The sequence below is a fragment of the Myiozetetes cayanensis genome, unplaced genomic scaffold (genome assembly GCF_022539395.1).
Source record: "Myiozetetes cayanensis isolate MyiCay16 unplaced genomic scaffold, myiCay2020 scf2-11, whole genome shotgun sequence".
Lineage (NCBI taxonomy): Eukaryota > Metazoa > Chordata > Aves > Passeriformes > Tyrannidae > Myiozetetes > Myiozetetes cayanensis.
The window spans coordinates 69,472,201-69,488,853 of NW_026087411.1; the positions used below are offsets into that span (position 1 = coordinate 69,472,201).

The 16,653-nt window shown below is 38.5% G+C and overlaps 1 protein-coding gene across 1 annotated transcript in view; it reads left to right on the forward strand.

The window, feature by feature from the left end:
* Positions 1-16,653, forward strand: part of SESN1 (sestrin 1) — a 77,554-nt gene continuing 60,901 nt past the window's right edge. The window contains exon 1 of the mRNA XM_050314834.1: positions 1-347. Coding sequence (XP_050170791.1) covers positions 84-347 — 264 coding nt within the window. The 5' untranslated portion in view covers positions 1-83. The remainder of the gene's footprint in view (positions 348-16,653) is intronic.

The following is a 16,653-nucleotide window of genomic DNA, read 5'->3' on the forward strand; positions in this document are numbered from 1 at the left end:
CGCCATGGGGCGGCCGCGGCGGGGCTGCTGAGCAGGAGCAGGAGGAGGAGGCGGCGGCGGGAGAGCGGCAGCCGGGCGGCCCCATGGAGGAGCGGGACGGCGAGGTGCGCTGGGACGGGCTGTGCAGCCGCGACGCCGCCGCCCGCGCCGCCGCCCTGGACACCATCGGGCAAGCCGTGCTGCGCCGCGCCGAGAGCATCGCCCCCGCCGCGGCCGCCGACGGGCTCCCGGCGCCCGCCGCCCGCGACGGGCTGGGCGAGGCGCTGGCCCGCCTGCTCATGCTCTCCAAGCGCTGCCCCTTCCCCGACGTGAGGGAGAAGAGCGAGGCGATCCTCGGCGGGGTGCAGGTGAGCGCAGCAGAACCCACCCCCTTTGACTGTGTGGGTCGGGGGCTCTGCCGGACCCGTCCCGCTCGGGGCGCCCTCGGTTTTTCTGAGGTCTGACCCGCTCTGTCGGGTTTATTCGTGCATTAATACGTGCCAAATGCTCTCCGCCACCCTTCTCCCCTCGAAGAAACATTGGGAAAAACCTTACTAAAGGCAAGATGTGCGTGTGTGGGGGGCGGGGGGGAAGTGTTTCTCTGGAGGCGTTCAAATCCCACTGGGCGCATTCCTGTGTAACCTGCTCTAGGAGACCCTGCCTTGGCAGTGGGATTGGGCTGGATCATCTCCAGAGGTCGATTCCAACCCTGAGTGTTCTCTGATTCTGTGAAAAAGCGGAGAGGGCTTGGCAGCGAATGGCTGGAAAGTTGGGACATCCCGAAGGAAGCGCTGAAATGACAACTTTAACACTCTGGTTTCGGTTTGCTTGACCCGTGCCGCGATATTTCTAGGTTACCTTTGACAGAAAAGCAGGAACTATTAACATTCGATGTTACCCATTGAAAATATAAATGGGAAGTTTTGGAGCATTTGAAAGCCGTGTGAGCTTCAAGGCCAGAGCCTGTCAAAATTCCCTTCTTGTTGTTTATTGGAAAATAGTTTCTCCACTGGAATCGATAGGATCCAAAGTTTTGTGGTTTTTTGTGGGTTTTTTTTTTTTTTGTTTGTTTTTTTTTTTTTAACAGCTCCTAGGCGGCCTAGCCAGTAGAGGATTACTTTTACTGACCTAATGCTAACAAAAATAAATGTTACTTTGTACTCTTCCACTGTTACAATCTAATTATAGCCGGTCGCATTGCAATTCTCTTGCTCACCTCAAATTTTTGCGCAGGTCTTTAAATTCTTCTATTAATTTGTCCAGCAGCTCTGCTAAAAATACTGCTTGCTGCAGAGTAGGAAAAGGAAGGGTATTTCTTTTAATCACAAGTAAATACATAGAACTATACTTGGAGTTATCTGCCCAATTCTCACTATTGTGCTTTTTCTCCCTGAACATTAATAGGTGAAATAAAGGGGAATCTAGGAAAAATAACAACAACAACAATAATAATATTTTAAAATATTATAGATCTAATAATTTATACATTACATACGTAGTATTACATGAAAACCACTATATTTAATAATACATGCAGAAATACATTCTGAGTTTGGGTTATTGGAGCTGAAAGAACTATTTTATCTAACTTCTCAAGAGTCTGCAATGTGATAGATACAGCATAATTTATTTTGTACAGTTGAGACTGTATGGGATGTTTTTCTCAAAGCAGATTTTATCTGTGGAAGCTGATTGTTTTTCACAGGGTCTATGTGAAAAGCTTGACAGCTTTTCTTTAAAAACCCAAACCAGAGAAACAAACAAACCACCCCAAACTTGAATACTGAGTTGAAAACTTAATCTGGCACCTTTGCAACATCATCTTCCCTGTTAAAGATTCAAATGAAAAGTGAGTTTTTTACCAGTGAGAACGATGAGTCACTGGAACACACTGCTAAGGGAAGGCTTGTTTTTATCAGGTTCAAGATATCAGTCTATTCAAAGGCCAAACAGATGGTGATCTCTCACCTAAATTTTGGAGTAGGTCAGAATGCATGACCTGATTACTCCCTCTTAGGTGTTTATGTATTTGAAGTTAGAGCCACGATCAACTATTAGTCTTTTTTAGAAACTTTGTTACTAGCTTTTTTTTAACTAGGCCAAAAAGTTCTGGCAGAAAATATGTCCATCTTCATTGAGCAATTGCAAATTCAAGTCCCATGGTCATAGCTGGCTTGATTAATAAAAATAGATGTGGAAGGTATGATAGATATGAAACCAATTGCATGCACACAAGCTGCAGTAAAGGTTTAACAGCAAGTTAAGCAAAATAAAATCAAATGCAACATTATTTTAAGAAAATCTTTAAAAGCTACTCCAAGAGAGATGTATTCTATATTTTATGAATTTAGGGTGGCAAATCTTATTTCTTGTGTCTGTGCTCATAAATGAAAATGTTTGTTGTAATATTTGGATCTGCAAAGAAATGTGTGGAAGTAATAATCCAATCCAAGTATTCTGTTTTGGATGCTGAGGACTTTTGTCAGGCATGAAATGGTTTTCTACTGATTACATGTCCAAGAGGAATTTTATTCAAATCTCTGCAATGAAGATGGCAGATAAAGCAAACTATTAACTATAATTATCCCATAGAACTTACGGCTTTCAGCAGTGATTCCAAAGGTAAACAGCTTAATAATAATTTAAAAATGTGAAATCCTATTCAGAACAGCATCAGTACTCATAGGACTCACTTGTATTACTTTAGCTCCCTTGTTTTGGGATACGAAACAATATTTAAGTCCACAGCAATATGTACCATTATGCTGTATAAACCTTATTCTTTTCCAGGTTATTAAATGACATAGAGCCCAAGGCAAGAGAGGCAACTTGAAATCCAGAATTTCTCCTGGGAGCTGGGGCTCCTCTCCTTCTCTCTCCTGTCAGATAGTCCAAATCAAACTACTAGTCTGAGCCTGGACTGATTTATTTTTTTTATCCTTCCATCTCTCCCCCTCCCCCATCCCCCTCAAAATGGAGAATTGTAAAATGTGCTGTCTTCATCTTTCTTCTTTGCTTCCAGGATAAATCAGTGAGGAAATCCAAGATTTGAATCTTCCATGCGGTCTAACGGCTGTTTATTTCTGGGGCTAGTGACCTCTTGCCTGTTGGGGCAATCAGCAAATATTTAGGCATGAGCAACTGTGCTGCTCCTGTTTTTGCAGCTCTGTGTCTGGAGCAAGTTGGTAGAATGCATTATATGGCTGGTGTGAGCTGCAGGCTTGGCAGCAGCCTGTGTCAGCGTGGCATCCCTCTAAGCCTGCCTTTGTTATGGTTTTTTTTTGTTTTTTCTCTTCTCTGGATAAAACTTCCTCTGATATGTGGTGGAATGCTAAGTGTGCAACTTTCTTCTTTGCTATTAAAAATAGCATTATTAATGCTATTATTAATAAATAGTATCAGAATCTATAAAAATTAATTAGTGCCTAGCGTAAAGTCCTGTTGATCTGACTTATGTTCAGGATATTGAGTTTCTTATTGTAGGTTATATATAATAATAATAATATACTTTTTAGCCCAAGAGAATATATCTAATTTCTCATTTAGATTAGACAAGTTGTTTTTGTAAGAGTTATTACAAAGATAGTATCAGCAAACTCGTCTCCTTTTTTCTCATTAAAACTTTCTTACTTTTATTAATAAAAGCAAGGAAGGACCTAAAGCCACTTTGACCAAATAGATAATTTAAAAAATATTTTTTAAGTGTTTAAATTGCCGTGCTTTAACCAAGTGAAAAGAGTTTGAATGTTTGCATTTGAAAATATTTGAGCATTTTTTTGAGCTAAACCCCCAAATACTTATCATGGCTTTTGATAACTTCTTGCACACGTAGTATTTTGCAAGTATTTGTACCATATTGCTTATGACCTTGCAGAATAGCCTGTCATTCCGCCTAATATGCTAGGTGTCTGCACTCCAACACAAATAAATTGGGAAAGAACAGCAGAGGAATGTCTAAGCGTGTGATTATTAAAAGTATTCCGCCAGCCTCCATCAGATCAATTAGATTTATGAGACTGGAATATAAATACGAGGTTGTATGTGTGTGGCTGGAGAAGAACCACTGAAAGTGTGAGATTAGGTAGCTCAAATCTCTTGTAACCATCCAATGGAAGAGACTGAGCAGAATATATTACTCTTCAGGGGATGTAAATTCATAAAAAGAATTTTTTAAACAAACAAAGAGAACGCATAGATGGGAGGCAGGTTCTGCAGGTGTGACAAGATGTCAGCATACATAGGATAAAAGATGACAGCAGCAGAATAAACCCCATAAATGTCAAAAAGCTTAGCATGTAAAGCTTGACTGGGGTCAAATACAAGGAAGAAAGAAACTAATCTCAGCCTCTTTGAGAAATAATGTAGTGATACCAAGCCCTTGCACTGAAGAGAAAAATTATTAATGAGAAAAAGAATTTTGCTCTCTATTGGTCTTTTCATTGGTGTAGACAAAAGAAACATACAGAAAATGGGAAACCATTTGTTGCTGAAGATGCAAAGCGCACAAAGATACATAAATAAAACTGGGATGGTAAAAACCATAAAGAGGTGTAGCTAAAGTGAATATTGAAAGAAAGCAAGAAATAAAAGATCCACAGATGATGCTGAGGTGATTGAAATGTTTTTTTTGAAAGGGTTAATCCAGGCAGTGTAGTCAGCAGCCATGATAAAAGCATAAATACTACTTTCCTAGGCCAGGAGAGGGGGGAAAACCTGTAGGTTGCTTGGATAAGCAACAGATTTTCAATCTGGTAGGGCCTGATGAAATTAATTCCAAGATGCTTAAAAAAAATCCAACTTAGCTGAAGCAATCTCATATAGTGGATTGCAATCTTGAGATGGTGGAGGGAAGTAGCAGATTCAAAAAGATTAATTGGTGCATACCTCTTCAGTGTGGGCTAAGTGGGATGGGATGAAGATGAAACTGGTGCATTTTAACTTTAGCTCAAAGTAAAAATACTGGACCGGTGGTGAAACACGTTTTTGGTGCCTGTGAGAAGTTGAGCAACAGCCAAAACAGACTTATCCAGGATAAAACCTTTTAAAACCAGCATTGCTACTACTTTTATGATGGAGTAACAGGCCTTGTGGTGCAGCGACATTCCATAATGTTAATAGGTTGTTATATTGGAGTCCTCAATGTTCACATAATATTCTTATTAACAACCTAGGGAATTATGATCTATAAACTACCTTGTAATGAGTAAAATTAGCTGGAAAATCATCCCCAGAAGGCAAGTGAGGTCAGGTAACAAGTACGTGGTACAGACTCTGCAAGGTCCTGCCCAACACAATCCTGAGTAACAAATTTTTACACTTTGTTGAATTTTAGATTACAAGCTGGGAGGGAGAGTAAGAATACTGGAGAGCAGCCATATAATATAAAATTATTTTAATAGTTTATGTGAGCTTGTATAATCTAGTCCTCTGATTTTTTTTTGTGAGGAAAATTCGAGGTGTTTAGTGGTGGTATGGTCAGCTAAAAGGAGGCTAGGACAATATGTTGCCAAATAAATGGGGGCTGGAAGGAATGAAAAGACTGCTGCAAAAAGGAAGGAAACGTGAGCTAGAATGAATGATCAATGGGTGTAAATTCCAGAAAGACTTGGGTTAGACATTTGGGGAAAATTTCAAGATTAGGATAGTAAAGCATGTCATGTTCATTGCTAGAACTCTCATTGCCTAAACTGTTCTTAAAAATCAGTCAGGAGCAATATGCTTATCTGATCTCTCCCTGGGAAAGGCAGAAGAATATTGCTAACTGGATGATTTTTCTTTCTGGGTTCTTTTTCTGTGTTTTGTGTTGGTAACTACTTGGAGGCACTTTGAGCACCATCTAAGTCCTTTTCCTTTGATCTCCAAGACTATATTTACCAGACAGGTAGCGCTGGAACTTGTGATCTGGAACCTGTCTCTCATATTAAAGCATCAGCTGGGCTTGAAGGGGAGCTTTGAGTACCTCTTTGTTTTCTCAGGCCTACTGCCCTAGGGGATAAACATAACAGAATTCCACAGTTTGCTGAGGGCTCTTACGGCACAGAAGAGAGGGGTCATGTCAGCAGCCAGATATATCCTTCTGTCTTACAACCTTCAGGCACTGATTGTGATCTAGGTTTTCTTGGCAGTGGACATGAAATGGAATATCCTTACATTCCCAAATCCTTTCAAAACACTTATATGGGTTTAAATGAAATGAACATCCAGAAGGGATGAGAAGACTTCTAGTCGCAGCCAAAGCAGACATCATGTCCTCTTCCTCTGCAACAGTGGTAGGACAAATAAAGCCAGGAGAGGAGGTAGTGATTCTCATGTGTGTGTTCATGAAGGATAAAATAGGAGTTATTTTTCTGTTTCATTGCTAGATTTTTCTTTCTAGCAATGTGAAGTCACAAGAGAGTTCACTCTTTGCTTTGTGGATGGTCCATGTTTGAGCTCTGTGGTGCATGCTTGTTAAGAGTAATAAGGGTGAAACTTAATTATGATCCTTGCTCTCAAATGATTTATCCTGATGACTCTGGTATTACAGAAGACTGGCTATCTTTTGAAATCTTTAATCTGCTTTTGAAGTAATCTTTGATAAATGACTTTATAACTTTGTCTGAAGTCTTTTCTTAGTCTTCCTGCACAACACAAGTAACTTTCTTTAGTGAACTTTGAGATCTGTAGCTAGGCACATCTGTTAGGTTGTGGGATTTCTTTTGTCCAGGTGAATTTGGCTGTGTCCTGCTTCATGGTAATGATGTTCCCCTGTGGTGCTTACTGTTGGTCAGTCACCACAGAAATGTGTCTCAGATGAAATTTATTGTCTGTTGAAGCTTACGAACTTAAATATAGTATCCTCACTGGTGGTGATGAATTTGAACCATCTGGAGGCAGACTAGTCTCCCTGCACAGTGCCAATACCCAAATCGGTTTCTGTTTCCCATGGTACTCTTGCATAAAGTGAATTAAAATATCCTTTTTTGTGAGTTCACTTCATAGCAAAAGTCTGTTCTGTCTCTTCCAGCGATTAGGTGGAATGGATTTGATTATTTATTGTAGGGTGCTCCCTTCAAAATCCATATGTTGCTTTACCAGATCACTAGTTTACAAAACATCGTGTCTATAGGGTATTTTTGTGGTGTTCGGATACTCTTGCTTTTCTCAATATTGGGAGAGATTACCAAAGTAATCACGTGATGCACTTAAATGATTAGTCTCATTTAGAGCTTCTGCTACCTCCGCAGTATTTATTGTAAACATGTTCTGATGATGGGTCTGTATCACGTGTGTGGGGCAAGACTGGCTGGAGAAGTTAGGGGAGAAGACCTGATCTTGACATGTCAGGGAATATTCAGAGCAGGGCTGTGAACGTATTTCTTAAGAGACTTAAATTGTCAATAATACTTAAGATTGCCTTATCTGTCTCCTCGCTCTTTCAGCCTGTTTGCATCCTTTCTTCAGGCTGTTGAGAGAGATGAAGGGAAATCTGTTGAGCTTGTCAATTGTAGAATTGCCTGACCTTGGAAATGTCTTTGGTTGGAATAAAGAGTTGCTTGAAAACAGCAGAGGTTCTCAAAGTGATGTGAAGTAAGGTATCTGGGTCACTTCTGATGCTGTTTCTGTGTTTGGAGCCATTCCATAATTTTCTATGCTAACTGTATGCCAATCTTCTTGTATGGAAATGAGTTTTGCTTAGTCAACTTTTTTCTTATAATTGTTTGGAATAACTTGATCTGTAAATTTATGAGTTTATGTGAATTGATTTTCCAGGCATCATAACTAGATTTTTTATTTTCAAAAGAAGTGAAGAGTGAAGCACACATTTGACAATATTATCTTGGTTGGTTTTTAATTTTTGGCTGCATTGAAGTGCTTTAAACTGAAGAAATTGAACCAAAATGTTTCCTTATCTCTTACTGTTTAGTAATAAGGTAAGCAACTATAGGATGTGCATTGGTGGCTTAGATAAAAAGGTTTGTTTCCTGTCTTTTTTATTGTAGGAGCTAATATCTAGAGATCTGAAGAAACCAGAAATGCTTCAGCTTGAATGCATTTTGTAAATAACAGCATCTGTTCTCCTGACCTGGCACTTGCTAAGTCATACGAGCTTTTTTTAGACTTTTTTTTTTTTTTTTAAATTTTCTTTTCCTTCTGCTTCTTTTTCTAGAGGTATTTCTACAAGTTGGCTGTTCATTTCAAATCGTAGCTGGAGATGATCCTTTCCAGTCTGCACTCATGTATTCTAGTGTCAACTTAGATGTTTATCTTAAATTATTTTTCTCACTCTGATACTAATAGTCTGTGGATAGAAGTAATCCTTCCCCTCTCTGCACTGACTTTGCTAGAAGTTCTGCTCTGCTTTAAGTTGCCAAAAAGCCAATTTATTTTTACTTGAATCTTAAAAATATTTTTTTTTCCTATTTAGTATGTAAATAACTGTCTTTATTTTGGGGTCTTGGCATACATTTGGATGCTTTTTGCTCACATTTGGAGGAATTGTATGCATCTTGAGGAGATGTTCAAGCAAAGTGAAAAGCACTAGGAATTTGAAAGGTTTATAAATTAGCATACAATGTGCAAAACAAAGTAGCATATGGTATTAAGTAAAAAAAAAAAGTATGGGCTTCTAGGTTGTGTAAGTTAATACATCATCTGTTAGCTAACTTAAAATCAAATTACATCGTCTCACTGTGGCAAATGTAAAGTGAGCACTGAAGAAATACTTGCTGTTTTATCTTCTTACTCTTGACTTTTTCTTCAGGTCAGGGTTTCTCCTTTTAAAATAAACATAGTGGAAAAGTACTGAATATACCATTGTGGGCCAGAAAAAATAGTTTTGAAAGCTTGAGTATATTTTCCTGTGGATACTGAGTGTTTAAATTTCCAAAAATATGGTTGCTGTCAGTATGGTTTTCTATTCCAGTAAATTGTTTGCAGTTTAAGGGGGTTGGGAGGGTGGGAATAGCTTAGGTCTCTCTCCACAAATCAAGTGAAAGATGGAAATCTTCACTTGGAGCTACATACATAAATTAAATCCAAAAAGTTAAGTGGTGGTTTTTTACTTGTTTACTGCTTTCTTGATGTTTCCAATGACTTGGACTTTTTTTTTTTCTTTGTCTTCTTTTTTTTTTCCCTTTTTTCTGGAAAGCTTAGGTTAGATGCCTGCCAAAAGTTGGTTTGGGAAGGTGAACTGGTTTAGTTCTGTTTAAACCTAGTAAACAATTAACCATTTTCCTTACTTCAGCTTTATATAGAAACTAAGCTTGTTCTATCAAGTAATTTTGGGTTAAAAGTATCAACCGGTGTTGTGTTCTAATGCCTGAATATTACCCCTCCAAAAAATTTGGGCTGGTATTTTAAAAATAGAGGTGATGGTACTTATGTCATGTAATCTAGATATGTCTCCTTCTGGGCAACTACAGGAACTTACTTTCAATTGAGGCATTGTAGCAAGGGATAGCACAGGGCATCTGAAAATATGTGGTTGGTTTTTTTCCTGTAAATTAATTAGAAATTGTAACTTTTTTTCATTATTCTATGCTCCCAGGATAAGCTCAATAATAAGCTTTTCTTAGTGTCAGGTCTTTCCTGACAAGTCCTTTGTCTATCTAAATAGCTGACTGGCTTTATGGGCCTAAGTTTTGAGACTGAAGGTATAGTAACCTCTTAGTTCAGTTTCCCTTCTGGGATGTTTTTGCTTGCTATTGAATTGGTTTTAAGCAGTTTTCTTCCAAAACAGGGTTTTGTTTTAAGAATTCCCTGACTCCTTAACATGAAATAATATGGTATTTGTTAAAAAGGAGAACAACCTTCCTTATTTAAAGCTCTAAAGCCTTTCCTTGTGTGCCTTTTTTTTTGTTTCCTTTGTGGGGAGGAGAACCTCTTTTCTGAAAGATTTTTTTCCATTGCAGCTTGTTGCTGAGCCTTCACTGTTCCTGGTGTTTTGGTGCAGCAAAACTTTTAGCTTTAAAATGCAGCCTGTTTGCCAACACCACATTCCACTTGGATTAAACTGTTAGATTTTCAATTTATTTAAGTTTTAAACTAGATTCACACTGATTTCCATATAAAAGAAAGACTGAAGAGAGGAAAAAGTTTTTTAATCTTTGAATTTTGAATCAATGCTGAGTGCAAACTTGTGTTGATTTAACAGTACTAGATATTTGGCAGCTGCCATGCACAAAATGTTTCCTGCAGCTCATCATGTTATGAAGATAAGTCCTTACCAGGACAACATTGCTTTTGATATTTGCCCTAACATCCTATATGTCCATTCTGTCCTTCCCACTTGTGTTACAGAAAAGGTTTTGGAAGCCTTGTAACTTTACCTAGATTATATTTTTTGTTTGTTTGTGTTTTTTAAGAGTTACGTTTATAATGGTTGCTTGTATTTACATAGAAACTGATGTATAAATAGTGTTGTGTAAGAGAGGCTTAATTCTGACATTTTTATTGATACTTTTCTGTTCCAGGGTGCAAGAAAATAAACCAAATGGAAATATTTTTGTCTGGCTTTTAGAAGGCATATTGATATCTTGGTTTGTAGTGTTCTGCTTTTCTAACTATTCATAACATGACAGCTCTGGTGGATATTGTCTGGAATCTGTCAGAAGAGTATGTGTAAATCAGGAAGGTCAAGTGTCGCTTCTCTTTCCTTCATTTCTTGGTGTCAGGACTTTCTGTTAAAAGATTTGAGTTTTTGAGTAAGGTTTCATTAGGAATGAACACATGACAGTTTTGTCAAGATATGAACTGGGTCTGCCATTGTTTTTCCAAAATACTATGCACTAGAATTCTATCAGGAAAAAAAAACCCTCAGATTTTTTTTTCTTTATATGTAGTTGGTTTAGGCAGCTAAAAGGAGATGTCTTCTTGATTCTGTAATAAACATACAAATCTGTATCATCATATGTTTTCCTAACTTTGGTAGAAAAAATTAATACTAATCTTTGCACTATGTACTTCTTGAATATTTGTTTAAAATCAGAGTGTACAATCCAACTTGTAAAAATTGAGTCCCTTTGCTGTCCAAAACTTCCAAGAAATGTAAGTGGAAATCAAATTGCAAAGAGCATGTCCTGGAAGTTCTTGTTACATATATACAGTATGATAAGACAGGCAATCTAACAAAGACCTAACTCTAAATTCTTAAGCCAAGCACAATTTCTTTCATTTTGAAGTAGCACTGAGGGATTTTACTAGGGATAATATTATGTGAAATATCTTCTGTACGTAACAGAAGCCAGGGGTAATATAATTTAATAGCCTCGTTTAAGACTTGATTCCTTTTTCTGGTGCAACAGCAGATTCTGATTCTCATTGAAATCAAGGACTACATCTCTTAGAGATTAAGGCAGTCTTAATGTGGATAATAGAGTCTGTAAACTACTTTCTCTTCAAGATAAGTGATACCTTTTACATAGTTTGTGCTTCTGAACATTGAGCTCTGGGAAATAGTGAACTCTGAGACTTCAAGATGGCAAAGAGAAGCTTCTTGTAAGAAGTTACTGGAATTCTTAATTCTGAAGATTATAGAATGAATAAAGACTTGAACCAGCCTGCTGTATAATATTCTGTTGCAACAATCTGATTAAAAGCAAATATAGAAGAGAAACAGCTATTGTGTCCTTGTGGCAGTAGCTTTCCTTCATTTAATTAGATGGGATAATGACTGTTCACAGAGTATGCTACTGATTTGAAAATCCACTCATCTCCAGTAAAGTATCCTAAAGAATATATTCTCATTATTGAAGAAAATTCTAAAGTTCTAGAAATATCTTACATCAATCTTTTTTATTTCTCTCTTGTCGTGGAGATGAAGTGTAGGAAATGTGTGAGGCGGGATATTTAATAAAGAATGTTCTGGGGTTTTTTTCCGCCTTGGTTCTGCATTTGTATTGGTTTTGCATGGCAAGGTTTTGGTAGCAGGGCAGCTACAGGGGTGGCTTCTGTGAGAAGCTGATAAAAGCTTCCCCTATGTCTGACAGATTCAACACCAGGCGGCTCCAAGATGGGCCTGCCACAGGCCAAGGCTGAGCCCAACAGCGATGGTGGTAGCACCTCTGGCTTAAGGTATTTAAGAAGGGGGAAAAACACCCCGGGCAACAGCAACTGCAGTCAGAGAAGTGAGAATATGTCAGAAGAAAACACTGCAGACACCAAGGTCAGTGGAGAAGGAGAGGGAGGAGGTGCTCCAGGCTCCGGAGCAGAGATTCCCCCATGGTGAGGCAGTTGTGCCCCTCAGGTCCACAATGGAGCAGATCTCCACTGGCAACCTTTGGAGGACTCCACACCAAAGCAGGCTCCTGAAGGAGGCTGAGACCCTGTGGGAAGCTGTGCTGGAGGAGACTCCAGGCAGGACCTGTGACCCTCTGGAGAGAGGAGCCCACATTGGAGCAGGTTTGCTGGCAGGACTTCTAACCCTGCAGGGGACCCATGCTGGAACAGCCTGTTCCTGAAGGAACAGGTCCCATGGAAAGGACCCACACTGGAGCAGTTTGTGAAGAACTGTAGCCCATGGGAAGAACTCACTTTGGAAAAGTTCCTGGAGACCTGTCTCCTGTGGGAGGGACCCCACAGTGGAGCAGGGGAGGAGGGAAATGGCAGAGACAACACGTAATAATCTGACCACAACCCCCATTCCCTGTTCCCCTGCGTTGTTGGAAAAGGGGAAGAGAAACTTGTGAGAGAAGTTAAGCTCAGGAAGAAGGTGGGCAGGGGAGTAAGGTGTTTGAAGACTTGGTTTTATTTCTCATTACCTTACTCTGATTTCATTGTTAATAAATTAATTTCCCCAAGTTAGTTCTGTTTTGCTCACAACGGTAACTGGTGAGTGAACTATCCCTGTCCTTGCCTCAACCCACGAGTTTTTTGTTATTATTCTCTCTCCCTGTACAGCTGAGGAGGGAGTGATAGGGCAGCTTTCTGGGCACCTGGTGTCAAGCCAGGGTCAACCCACCACAGTATTTGAACTAGGTCTTTGTTGTGTTTTTCTGAGAGTGAAGTTCGGAATTTACTGAGATAGCAGTGTTTGCTTGGTTGTTACAAAGCTGATAGGTGCCTCAAAATAAATATTTTCTGTGAAAATGTGCTGCTTTTAATGAAGTGTTTGCAGGGGAAGATTTCTTTGGTAATGAATGAAAGTCCCATGAAGACTGGAAAGAAAAGTACACTTAGAATAGCCAAAAACTATGAGCATGGAGGTCTCACATTCAAGTCTGTGCTTTGCCCCTCTCAGGTAAGTGACTTAAGAGGGCAGTTGAACAAAGTAGAACTACTTAAGCAGTAGAAATTGCATGTTTTCTTTTAAAGCAGTAAAAATCTTACAGTGTTTGCCTTGGATATAGAAGTATCTCATTTAAGCATGAGTGGGATCTGGACTGGAGTTTGAAACCTGGTCTACCTCATCTCAAAACTTGACTTGGAGAAATAAGTACATGGAGAAATAAGTACCCGAGGTCTAAAAATTTCATCAAGTTAGGAAAAAGCACTTGTTGTCCAGTTGCTGTGAAATTCATTTACCTCAGTCCAAAAGTGCTTTAGATTAAAGCCAAAGTAGTGAGGAAGTTTTGAAGGCCCTGTGAGATGGAGTGAAGGATTTTACCTAACTAAGTAGTCGTAATCCAGTTTTTAAATAAATGGAGTTCAACAAGAATTTTGGTGAAGACTAAAACATGCTGAAATAATTTTCTGAATCATAACTTTTAGTAACTATCTTCAGTTTCTTTTAAAACATTTATAAATATGTTAACTTCAGAAAACTGGGATGGAGTACAAGTTTACACAGCTTTTTGAAACTTCAGCTTCTGGGATCTTTTTTTTGAAGGGGGGGAAATATGTTGTGCTAGAGAAAATAGGTCAGATTTTTTTTTTTTTGTACCACAAGAGCAAGGCATTTTTTCTTTATTCAGATGAAACTTAATTATGATATTAAACACATCTGTTTATTAGATTGTTGTGGATGGATTTTTGGTTTTGGGTTTTTTTTCCTTTATTTTTTTTCTGAAAAGTTTGATTTTGAACTGGAGTATTTATTGTCTTAGCAGTAGTATTTTGGCCACCTACACTGTCACATTTGCAGAGGGAACTACTTTACTGAGGGCAGTTACATTATTACTATCTGATAATCTAATAATTATAGATGACAAACCAGCACTTCGTTAAGAGTGTTGTGTACAACATACAATTTTGACATTATCCTGGAAACAATGTTTTCCTGGGAGCATCCCTGAATTAACACAGCTACTGCTCATGTGTGCTAAAGTGAAGCATGTGTGAGCTTGCAGGGCTGAGGCTGTGTGCTGGCTGGTCTGTCCAAAAGCCTCTTAATACCTGGCTGCAGGATTCCATTTCAAAACATTCTTAGTACTTCCATTTATTATAAGCAATCTTGTGTCTCCTTGTACAGATTTCAGGTTTCCTAGAGTTCGTGATCACTGTGCCAGACTGACACTCACACTTGTCTCTTAATCTGAAGAGTTACGTCTTGAGTAGAGACATGTAGGAAGCATGTTTTGGGTGTCAAATGAATGCAGCTGCAGTGTTTTCAGGACTAAATTGGCTCACTGTGGGCTACCAGGTGTGCAGTTTTATCTATTTACTGCAGTTACCACAGCAGTAAATAGATAAAGTCCACAACAGTTCAATTAGCTTTAGCAAGCTCTTTCTCAGTTGTGCATGCTTCACAGAATTCCACATGGAATGAACTGAAGCTGATGCACCCATTCCAGAGAGATGTAATGAATTTGAAGGAACACTTGGGGGAGACTTCATGTCTCATGTTTTGTTTCCAGTTTTTTGATTTGTTTGAAGTAACACCAATGTGATTTGAGATCTTATTATTCTAAACCTCTTGAAAGATGAAACTTTTGTCCTTGTTGCCTTATGCTATTTCTGGTTACAGAATAGTAATATGAAACCTTCTTGACATGGGGTGTATTTTTAGGTATTTTTGTTGGTGATGGTATCTTGCTAGTTTTCTCTGGCTGATTTCTCTAGCTAGATATGAAAGCAATGATTAGTGATACAGGTATAGGAAAGGGAGAAGAAGAGCATGCATGAATAAGAAGTTTGTGATAGTTGATGAATCAACAGTTTATATATTAGTTATGAATGCTCACCACTATATTCAAGTTGCGTGTCTACTTTTATTTTATGATTGTCACGATTTCAGTTTTATAATGTATTTGTCTTCAACTGAAACTTCCTAAATTGTATCTCTGTAGTGTTAATAAAAACTTCGCATCAGCATGCCTTTAAAAAAACAAAATGAAGATACTGTTAGAATTCACATCTTCTAAACACAGAATACATATATTCCCATATATTAAAAAAAATATCCAAACCCTAAATGAGCAACAAAATAGTCCCCTGCTCAACTATCGTGGTGTTTTAATTTTTGAAACAATTGGGGTCAAAAAGCTGAGGTTTGTGAAGGAAATCAGTCCTCAGTATGTATGATGGTGTCTTCTAATGCTGTTTGTGGCAGAGACTGTCCCTCATCTAATGAGAAAATACTAGTATAGGTACTAGGTGAAAATAATAGCCATAATCAGTCTGTTTTCTTTTTCTGAAAGATCTAGCAAGGATCTCTCTGAAGGACTTTGAGGGAAATGAAATTGTCAGAAAACTTAGGTGGATAACTCCCAACTTTTATTTTGAGCTTACCAGTGACGAATTTTAAACTAGTACATAACTAACTTTCTAAGGGTAGATTCTACAGAAGAGTAGATTTCAGTTGGGAGGAAAGGGCTGACATTCAATGTTTTGGGACTTTTTAGTTTTTATTAAACAAAACTTAAACCATGAGCACATTTAAGCTATCTCTAAACTAAAGTAAATTTTTCTGCTGGACTCTATTATCTTAAGTAAAATCATGTGTTTTGTGGTAGTGTTGCTATTTGTTACTTTTTTTCTTATAATACAAGCAGATTAAAACTTCTGCATTGTCCAGGCTAAAATCCATTTAAATACCATTAATTGTCCGCTGTTATAAAGAAAGATAGTAAAGAAGATAATTCTTTTCCGTTGGAAGTCCATGCTTGCTAGAAGAAACAATGTTATTTTCTATGTGATTGTGGTGCATTACACAGGAGTTGCTCAGGCATGCTCAAAGGGACCCTGACAGTGAAACTTCCTGGCAGCATTTTAGCTTTTATCCTGCTGTATGTCTTGGTGGCAAGGCCTCATCCAGCAGGAAGGATGCTCCACTTAGTTCAACCCTGGCTGTAGCAATGACCTGACTGACTGTATGTGTCCCCAAAGCTTTATTACCAGTCTTGAATGCATCAGAAGGTAGGTGGTATTTCTAACTGAACAAGGGGGGAGAAAGGGTGCTGGAGCTTGTGGCCTCTTAGATGAAAATAAAATACTCTTTGAATTGTTTCAACTCCCTTACTATATGTGTGCAACAGAAAGAGTTAACGCAGCTTATATCTTTGAGGTGTTTTCATATGCAATACTCCAGTGTTTCTTACAGATTCTTCCTGTTTCTTACAACCTCCTACAGGTGAATGGTAATTCAGCCACTTGGTATACACACAGATCACGATTGTGACAGAGCTTACTATGCAGCATTTTTATTGAACAGTTTGTCCCTGCTTTGTTTGAGGTATATCGTTCACAATAACAATAAAAGAGGTGAGGTTCTGCAACAGATGGCACTGTAGGAAAAGGTAACCCTAGCAGGAAAAA